Here is a 10,813-nt window from a genome sequence, read left to right as displayed (position 1 = left end):
TTGCTGCTGCATGCCAGTTGATTTTGTGTGTGTGTGTGTGTGTGTGTCTGCATGCGTGTGCGTGCATGCATGTGTGTGTGCATGTGTTTTTTAATTCTCTGGGAGAGGAGAGGACTGCAGGACAGGAGAAAGAAGGGGGGGGGGTAAGAGGTGGAGATAAAGACAGCAAGCGAGAGCACACAAGAGATGCAGAAAGGAGAAGAGAGGAGGAAGCTTGCTATTGACAGTGTCCTTAAGCCTCCCACAAATAACAGCCATTAGTGGGAAGGTCAGGAGCTGAGCATGCAGCTTGACTGAGGCACTGAGTGCCACTTCAGAAATGAAGAGGCTGGCAAATTTTAGAGGGAGTTTGAGGGGCTAATAGCTAGCTGTAAAGGTACAGCCACTGTTGGCACAATTGACTCCTAAGTGTCATTCTCCCCTCCCCAGTAGAGAATATTTTTATTGACCACAGGTGGAGTTAATATATTTTAAGGCAACAGTTCTTGGGGTTCTTGCTTGTTTCTTCTTGGATATTGAATTTGCTGCTTTTGAGACTTTTTTTTGTACTTAATGGTGCTGAACTGGAGGAAAGTTTAACAGAAAAGCTTTCAAGAGATGTAGGGTCTAGAGGGGAAGGCACATTTGTGTCAACATAGTGTACATCTTCTCATCTTTTCTCATTGCACACTAATGACACAGAGCTGCCACTGAAGCTCTCTTCTGTTTCTTTTGTTGTTTCAGAAAGTGAGGTTTATTGTTATTCCTGAGTTAAGAAAAAAGCAGTGAGTGGTACATTTGTCCTCCTAAGTTTGTAGATTTTATTAGAAGATGAATGTTCCTTATGTTGGAAAGGATAGCTTTTTTTTTTCCTAATACTCTGGCCATTTTTTTATGAGATTGCATGAATTTTGTTTTACATTTATGAAGTTTGTTTGCAGAGTTATGGTTTCTTGTGTGTGTGTAAAGGATGAAGTGGGTAAGAGAATTTTTCAAATAAGATTCACTTTAAAAAGCCATTGTAATTAAAAATAGTATTGTAGTAGTAGTATTTATCCTGGTATATAGTACTGTACATTAAGTACAGAAGAAAGATCTCAAAGGAAAAATATTGTTTCTTTTGCATTACTTTTTAACTGTGTGGGACTGGCTTGTTTTCTGCTGTGATTCATTTCTTTGTTCTTTACGATTTGAAAGGTGTATTGTATCTGCTTCAACCAGCTACTTAAAAAAACAAAACAAAAAACTACTTTTGATCTTTTGGGGGAGGGGAAGAAAGGGCTAGCTTTTTCATTTTTCCGTCCTGTCTTGCTCGCGATGCTGCTTAAGACACTTAGCAGTGGGCAAGGGAAGAGAGGGGTGTGAGAGATGAAATGTGCATGTGACTTTCTGGTTTTATTTCAAAAGGAGTTGGATCATGTCTTTTTTCCCCTCTTTGGTAAGAGTTTTATTTGGGATAGGAACCGACTATCCCACAATTCTTGTCTGACTAATATTTAGCAAATAACCAGGCCAACTTTTGTGTTTTACTTCTAAGTGAATATTGACTGTCTTTAAGAGTAATTGCTTGCTTGCTTGCTTTTTTCTTTTTCCTTTTTTTTAAGGTTTGCTAATCTTGTGTGGTAGGCAAGTGTCAAATATTACGTGCTGTACTTGACAGCATTGTTGAGGAAAAACAGAGAAAGACAGGGAAAGGGCCACAGCCTTTTCTTTCTCCCAATTCACTCTGATCATTGTGCTACTTAGAGAGAATGTGCGTGTGTGTGTATCTGTGTATCTGTAGACTGAAGGGTTAGTGCAGGATGTCATTTGGTGCCTGACAGTGGAGCAGTGCAGTTGACTCTTTGCTCTGCTATCCAATGACATCCAGTGGCTGAGAGTTTGAAGCTGATGGTTGGGTCTCCTTAGTGCTGCATGCACACCTGACAGGCAGCTGTTAAACAGAGCAAAGGCGAGCTTGGGGAGTCACAATCTATGCATAAATGATAGGGGTATCTGTGCTGAAGGTGCGAAAGAAGCTCTGACCCTCTCCCCTGAATCCCCCCTTCCCAAATGAAACGCACAGTGCAGCTAGCTTCTTAACTACACTACACTCCTGCTACTGGCTGCCAAGAGGCTCAAAAAATCCACCTTCACTTTTCAGTCAGAAGAGGCAGAAGTGGATGTGAGAGACAGACACACACAGAGACACAGAGAGCGAAAGAGGGCAAGAGACTTGACTTTAAGAGACTCCTGCACTGACAACTCCATGCAGTTCGGAACAAGAACGGCAGCGACCGACTCTGGTTTCATGGGGACATGGCAGAACACTGACACTAACCTCTTATTCAGAATGTCCCAACAGGTACGTTACTTTCGTTTATTTTAAAACATGGCATTTTTGTGCTCTTTTTTTCCCTCCTTTTTCTCTTTCTTTCCATGTTTCATTTTTGCTTCATTCATCACTACATAGTTAGCCTCTGAACTGTCATAACTATGTCATTGGAATGTGCATGGTTACTTCATTGCTTCCCTAAGGGCTCCTTTTTAAAAGAGGAAAAAATATTAAAGCTTTAAGTAAAAGCAAAGCATTTGTTTTAAAGTTTCCAAATAGAGCTTTGCTCGTAGTAAGGCTGTTTTTCTTTCTTTGTTTGCTTTTGTTTTGTTCCAGTCTTTTTCCCCTCGCTCTCCCCCCGTCCCATAAATAAAAGTATCTGCTATCCCAGCAAAACTCCTTTCTTTCTTCCTGAGTACATAAGCCCCCAAATCGAACTGATACTAAATTTAGGGGGCCCCTCAGAACGGCGTAATTGACTTCATGTGGCAGAACACAGTTTTATTCAGAGGGAAGGAGCGGCGAGCCGTCCTGCTGGAGCTGCTGCCAGCACGGAGCTGAGGGTCGTTAGAGGAGACAGTTTCAGTCCTACCCCACAACCCAGCTGAGCACCACCAGCGGTGCCACCAGCCATCGCCCCCCCCCCCCCCCCCCCCCCCCCCCCCCCCCCCCCCTCTCTGCGGAGCTGTGCCTTGGCGTCCTCCCCAGAGCTGCTCCTTCACCGGGGGCCGCGTTTAAGGCAGCTTGGTATGCCGGTTCTGACGGGAAAGCGAAAATGTTACTGCAAGGCCAGTAATAACTGATAATTAATCACAGGAGCCAGTGTCTCTGTACCATGCACTTGGTGATACGCGCCCTGTGTGTTATAGCTAATCTTGCACAATTGATTGGCTCTTCTGGGTGAAGGGAAAGGGGGGACAAAAAGGGGGGGGGGGAAGAGAGGGAGAAACTTTCAGCTTGGACGGGGCTCAAGCAAGGGAGGGAAGTTCAACCTGGAGGTTTTTAACAGGGTGACTCCCTACCAGGGGACGTTTTGCCTTTCTGAAAACTAGTTTCCAATTATGGTCTGACACTGACTGATAATAATTGAAATATTGTGTTAGTCAAAAGAGGAGTTAGTAAATGATTTGTATATTAATATTAGACTTTTATTTAATGTTGGACATAAGATGAATGAACTCATTTACCTGAGAGGCGTTGTACTGTAAGAAAAGAGAGGGAAAGTAATTAGGTCTTTATAGTTTACAGTAACAAAGCATGCCTGAATACTGGCCATAAAACGGTAATTTAATTTTAAAAAAAAAAACTTTAAAGCCAAGAAAAACTCCAAAGCAGATAGTTAATAACCAATAGCGGTTGTCTATGGACGACAGTTTAAGCAGTATAGCTCAGGACAGGATGAAGGCATTTGAATAAGGAATATTTTGATATATCCTGTAGAGGGACCCTGATTACTGCTGATACAGTATGCTGGTATAGAACGTAATCAACATAAGGCAAATAAGCAACTCTGTTCAATTTCCCATTCTTAAAAGTAAAAAAGTTCATTTCCTGGTAGAGGTGCACATTTCAAAAACACTGCTTGGCATTGGGAAGTGTGAACTGCTACTGCACTGCTTACAAGCCTTATCAGCTGTATGCATGTCTGTGATACATAACATATTTGGTTATACTGATACTGAGCAATAGCATGGAAAGCAGTTATTCAAATTACCTGCTGTATTCTTTTAGTAAGAAGTGAGATTAAATTTTTGGGGTGGAGAAAAGGTTCTTTCCATTTCAGCCACAAAAGAGTTAACATAATTAGATCCAGATAACGATCAATTGATAAATGGTGATTGAACCACATAGATAGTATTAGATTGCCTGTTTAGTATTAGACCTTTTTCAACAGATTTAGCCTCTGTGGTCTCTGGAATACTAGAAAATGTTCAACACTGACAAAGATGGGAAACAAAACTAAATAAAAGAGCATCACAATGTGTAAGGGGGTCAAATAATTTGAGGCAACTAGCTCATTAGACCAAGCCAAACATTTATGCACATAAGCTAGGCTGTTTGGTTTCTATTTTCTTTTTTAATAATATTTTAAATGTGCTAATTCTTGAGTATTAACTGGATTTTGTACGTTATTGAACATGCATGGTCATGTTGTATTCTGTATAGAAGGACAGAAGTAATGTATTAAATGACTAAACGTGTGGTAGATGCTGCATCAGTGTGTATCCTTCCACCGGAATACACACACAGTAGCACTGCAAAGGTGGTAATGTCGAACAGATTTATTTCTTAAAAGTCTGTACTTAACGCGTTCGCGTACTGTGTTAATCTCCTTGTCATATTTTGTTTGTTTGTTTATCATGTGCTAAACGTATTCAGTCCAAATATGCTTTCATCATGCTTTTAAGAGGAGGGTAAGTTATTTTGCTAAATGCATTTCTCTCCTCTTTAAGGATAACATTTTGTCTTATATTTCTGATTTGTTAAAGCTGTTATAACTTGCTAGCTCACGCAGACTATAAGCACAGACTATGTGCAAGTGCAGCTGCAAATTTGTGCCTAAGTGCCAATGTTTCTTTCTAAATCACTAAAATTTTGACTATTGTATTCTGTTACCTATTTTCATCCATTTGTTAGTTAATATTTTTCAATCCATCTTCTGGAAATGTAAGTATTTTTAAAATTTTTCCTATGCTTTAAGAAAAATTGTTTTCATGAGTACAAATAACATGAAGTTATGAAATGTACATAACTTGCAAGCAAAGTTTGGCATGGTTTGAAAGAACTGTTTAATGAAACTTTTCCAGCTATACATAGTAACGCTAGAGACATTTCTTTTTTAAATTTCTAAGTATAATTCTGGCTTTCCACATGTTTTTTAGAAGCAAAGAAACCCCGAGCCCCATCACTTTTCCTTGGAGTTGTAACTTAATCTCAAGCAGGTTTTTAGTACAAAGATTGGAGCATGGCAAGAAGAATGATTTAGAACAAAACAAAACCCTGCGATCCCTCCCTCCTCTTACCTCTTAACTCACACTGCACTGCTATTTGCATACTGTAGGAATGTATAACTTTTCTCAGAATAAAAGGAAAACCTACTTCATTATGACAAGGAACTGTATGTGTCAGAAAAATTAGGATTGATTGTACAGGTTTGGGCTATTAATAGCAAAGTATGATGGTGCTTATTTTTGGATTATTTTCTTAGAGAATGGGAGCACAAGAAAATGGCATCTCCACATTCCAGAGCAAATTTAGATTTTGGTGGGGTGAGAGGAGAAGAGGAATAGTCGCCTAAATTACCTGCGAGAAGTTTATGACATGGCCACTTGACTGCATTGTTTTGCCTGTGCATCTTTTGTCCATGTAGAAGTGTGTGATTCGCTTGAAAGGGGTCATCCCGTTCTGTATACAGAAGAATGTCTGATAACCTCAAAGGGCATAAATCTTAACTTTTAAAAAGGAGTGCTTCTTTGGGTCACTTTGATCAGTGACAGGTCGAGAATGAGCAGAAACCCTTGGCTTCTCTTCCATGCTCATCTGGTTAAGTCCAGGACACCCACTGCCCATTCTAGTTCTGGCAAGGAGTTGTTAACAACAGAAAAGAAGGTCTGGATTTGATTGATTAAAAAAAGCAGGCTTTTGTGATTGTCTGCTTTCATAAATGTTTTGTGCATTTGTCAGAATAAGAAATGTCATTTTTCTTCATCCAGTTACCTTAAGGGCTGTAATGTTCTAAAATACTTTTAAGTCATTTCAGAAATGAGACCGTAAGAGAAATGGCTGTAACCCACAGTGACACAAAATGCCAGAGCCATGTACCTTTTTGTTAAGAAAGAAGAATGTTTAATCCGTTTCAGATAAAAAGGTAATAGCCTTTCCAGAAGCTTTTTTTCAATGTGAGAGCAAAAAAGCAGTATATCAGAATTATAAATGGATCTGTGCATCATTATATAGTAATTTAGGATTCACTCAATGATGTAACAAAATTAACAACATAATTTCATTGTGTAACTGTATCTTATTAAAGAACAACTGTCTGACATTCTCTTACAGTTGCTTTATTTAACTTCATGCAAATATTATTAGTAGTGACATTTCTCTATTGTACATTAGATTCTCTCATTAGCATGATGTGTTAGTTATCACCAGAGAAATCACTTCTGGATAGGTGAGCGGGAAGCCAAGAAAACTAAAAATTAAATCAATGATGTATATTAATATAGACACGTCTGTTCACAAGAGATATGGTACAGTAAATTCAACTTTTTTTCCTTGCATAAATGCATGCTTATTCCAAGGAAAACTAAATAATACTTACAATACGTGGAGTATGCATTAATATTGCTAGAAATATTAAACTGTATACAACGTGCACTGCCTGTTTCGAGCTGTACTTGTATTCTTCAATCTGATAGTTCCTAACATTGATATAGACATAGGCATATAAACTGTTTATTGAACCAGTATTTAAAAATAGGAGCGTAGTGTAATGTCTAATGGATTGAAGGTGAAAGCTTTTTAAATGTTCCTGGGTTGCTGGTCATAAAGGTTGTATGCAATTTTAACATTTATTAAGTAATTAACTGTACTATTTCCTGTAGCATATAACTATTCTTTTAATATAGGTGTACATGCAAAAAGAGTTCAAACTTAATTCGACAACAGGCTATAATTCCATACATGGATTTATTATGAACATTTTGGGAGAAAGATTAACATTGGTAAAATGCATTTTGTAGTTTACGGTAGTTAACAATCGCCTTTGTCAGTAAGCGTCAGCAAACATAATAGTTTTATTTAATATATATATTTTTATCACACCATTTTAAAGATTAGCTGACCCCAGGTGGCTTTTTTTGTTGTTGTTGTTCATGAATAAGTTCATGTGCTAGTAGGAATTCAGAAGCTTTATCAGGTTACATTGTCTCATTTCAGACACTTGCTTTAATTTTGTTGGGTATTTTGGTAAAGCATGGTTTAGACCTGTAATGGTTCATGTCCTTTTAGCAAATTAAAAATAACTGCATCAAGAATTTTGTGCTGCTTCTAATGTGCTTCAGAATAGAGACACATTAGAAAATATTGTACATGACAAAAGCACAGGATGTTTTGCATGGCATATAGCACTAGACATACAAGTACATGCAGTGATAGGTACATGGCTATGAGCATGATACATGATTAAAAATAAAAAAGCACTCTCAATAGCTTCTCTTACTGTGTTCAGTATTTGCAGGAGAACTAAAACATAGCAAAATGTTTCCCGTTCCTCTCTATATATATTAATCTTGCACATATATACATACAGTGTTTGAACATATTTGTGCCATTGTATATTTTAGTTGATGATGTGCTAAGAACACTGTCAGATCTTTGCTTAACTTTGAGATATGTATGCACAAAACTGTAAAATCTGCATGAAGCATTGAAGCATGTATTAAAGCACATGCTCAAATATATTGTGCAATAAGCACTAGTGTTTAACATTTTTAAATGTATAGTTTTTCTATTTTCTATTTTTCTACTTTGTATTTTAGTAGTTACTTATTCATATATAGTTTTATGGGGATTTGATTAATGTAGTGACAGAACAGATTTGGTATATAACAGCAGCAGAGTCTCCTGCTCTTATGTCAGGGTTAAGAGCCAAGGCAAATCTCCCCTAACTAATTAGATGCTGAGTAAGGCATCTTAGTGAAGTTGGGGCAAAAGTGAATGGGTCACAGCTGAGGCAAGATTGCAAGGACTGTAGTGATAGTGAAAGCATTCGCATTTGCCAGGTCGTTGTGACACTGTGCTGATTGCAAAGGAACACTCTGTTCACTGATACAGAACTGCCGTCATAAAGTACAATCAGAAACAAAAGCTTTAAAGAGCTTTTACTTTTTACTAGAAATGCTCAAAACATACGCTGTGTATAGCTTTCTTTGCTCAGTTATTTTTCTCAAACAATACTGCTTGTGCTTTTGTAAAAGGATTTGCCTTGTAGACTAATGGTTCTTTGCAGTTTAGAAGAATTTCCAAACTTGGGGCTCCTAGTATACCCAGGAGGTGATGAATCATACTGGCTCAAGAAAGAGAAGGCTGAAACAGAGAAGAGGGAGAAAGGGAGAATTCCATTGTTGCTGTCTCTTAATCTTTTAGTTCAGAAAGAGACTCGCTAATGCAGCTTTTTACTATAATTCAGAGTGCATAATGACAAAATTTCAGCATCTAGATAAACTGTAATTAAGGGATTTATTTTTTGCCCAGCCTGCCTGTAGAAAGGGGTAAACTTAAAAAGCAGTTTTATTAAATGAAAGTCTGTGTGTTTATATACAGTTTTTCAACGAGGCAAAATGCATTCTTTAGCTTAACATCAGTCTGTCTGACAAATGTCCAAAATAAGAGACTGTACATCAGCCTATGGACAGGCATCTGTTGCTTTGTTACTGCTCACCCCACTCATTATAGTAATGCCCTAACGCCTCCTTTCCCTTACTGAAATACTTGACAACTGTTTTCTAAATGATTTTCCTTCACTGACAAAGAAAACAGTGCCACTTGTATGGCTGTGTCACACAACATTTTGCCATAGAGAGGCCATCTCTTTTGGGGGGTGGGGGGTGAGCATCTCAAAATTGCTTTGATCAGTGTGAACTTGCCAACAATGTACCATTGATGCTGTTCTGACTCTCTCGGGAAGCCATTGCATCCCCATCCTCTACTGATGATGCGTATCTGTGCACTTGTGCAAAGGAAAGGAGAGAGTGTCATCTGCCACTTACAGAGCACAGGAGTTCAGAAGAGAAAATGACACGATTACGATCCTGCCATTCCTTCCCATGCACAACACAGAAGTCAGCAAGCCTTTCTTATAAAGTGAATAATAAGTTCTTACACTTACTATGTTCTGATACTTTAAGAAGCTTTATGTAAAGTGAGAAAATTTATACTGGGGTTGTCATTAAAGCTGAAATGTACTGTCACTGGCAGGTAAACTTACTGTGATATTTGAGATGATGTTTATTTGGAAATGGACTACTATACAAATACGTCAGTAGAGATCAATGCTGCAGTCTGCCTACCTGTGCATTTTGGAATATGCCCCTTATAGAAGAATTTGAGTGGCGTGGTAAATGTCTCTTTTTTTTGTGATACCTACTGCGAGTAATGTTGAGAAGAGCTTTAATTGCTCTTCTTTTTCTCAGTAATTTTTAACAACCCAGGGAACAGTGAGACACACCTGATGAACACAATTTGTTTATTTGTGGTGGTTCTTTTTAAACTTTATTTAACCAGAATTCCAGGGAAGGAGACAGATTACCTGATTCTCTACATACATATTTTCTCCATGCATACCATAGTGTATTTCTTAAAGATTGGTAACTTCAAAATGCAATACTTCTGGCTTTGGACAATTTGAATAAAAATGTCATACAATGTAGTTCTTTTCAGATGAACAATTCAACATTTGGTGTGTACCAGTGAGAGGAAAGGAGAATATAAAGGATCATATCCTCACCGTGATCCGAGCATGTGTTTTCCATTCATGTCATTGGAGGCCCTGTCATGCATCAAGGACAGCATATAGTTTAGGTACAGAATTACAGATAGCAGTGTATTAGCCTTCAGAGTGAGCTGTAACTAGGAGCTCAATTCTGTAAGCCTTCTGTATGCGTGTAACTTTTATGAAGCTGTATGTGCAGGTATTTTGCAAGACAAGATTCTACAGTGGTAAAGAAAGTTGCTCTTGTGTACTTTAATCTTTTCTATTATTTAGACACTAAGGAGATGAACATAATTTAAAAAAAAAAAAACTTAGGCATTGCACTTTCTTAAAGAAATCTAAACCTGGCTTCCTGTTTTATCACAATCCAGAAATTAAACCAGGTTCTCTGTTAAAGTCTCTGGTGTGGTCTGAGCTTTTTGATATTATGGGCCTGTGTATGATTTTATGTGCAAGTTACAGAAAGCTCAGTTTTTCGTGGGTTACCCTGGAAGCCAATGCAAAATTATGATTGCTTCCAGTTTGCCTCTGAAGTTTTGAATTTTTTTGAACCAGAAATCCCAAAATGAAATTTGGGCAGTGTAATTCAAGATGAAATTAAATTGGAGGAGAATTGTTTACAAGACTCCTTGCTAACTGGAATTGCCAACTTTTCCATAGGAAAAGCAGCAACACAGTAGGATAAAAGGTAATTTAATCATTAAGGTAGGATTTTGAAAGGAATTATTTACATAGAACACTTTGGGGAGCCATATTTTTATCTTCTTTGTTTTCTCATTAAGAAAAAAAAAATACAAAACTCCAAACAAACCTGAAGATGTTATTGTCAGATCTTTTTATGCAGATTGATTTCCTTTTAGCATATTCATTGCCCTTTGCCTGCACAGAACACAAGACCTTGTGTACTGTACTGCAGTTTTATTGCTGCTTTCAGAGGGATGTCTTGTGAGATGTTACGGCTCCTGCAGAAGTACAATGGCAAAATGTCATTTTATGATAGATCATTATTGATATCCTTTCTTTATTTA

The 10,813-nt window shown here is 37.9% G+C and overlaps 1 protein-coding gene across 1 annotated transcript in view; it reads left to right on the top strand.

Moving 5' to 3' along the window:
• Window positions 1-2,126: 2,126 nt before the first annotated feature.
• The window catches only part of BNC2 (basonuclin 2), a 236,324-nt gene continuing 227,637 nt past the window's right edge, over window positions 2,127-10,813 (top strand). The window contains exon 1 of the mRNA XM_009328160.1: window positions 2,127-2,323. Within this exon, the coding sequence (XP_009326435.1) occupies window positions 2,228-2,323 (96 nt within the window). The 5' untranslated portion in view covers window positions 2,127-2,227. The remainder of the gene's footprint in view (window positions 2,324-10,813) is intronic.

Source organism: Pygoscelis adeliae, unplaced genomic scaffold (assembly GCF_000699105.1).
Source record: "Pygoscelis adeliae isolate BGI_AS28 unplaced genomic scaffold, ASM69910v1 Scaffold45, whole genome shotgun sequence".
Taxonomy (NCBI): domain Eukaryota; kingdom Metazoa; phylum Chordata; class Aves; order Sphenisciformes; family Spheniscidae; genus Pygoscelis; species Pygoscelis adeliae.
Note: the sequence above shows the minus strand (reverse complement) of the source record. Positions and strands in the feature narration are given on the sequence as shown.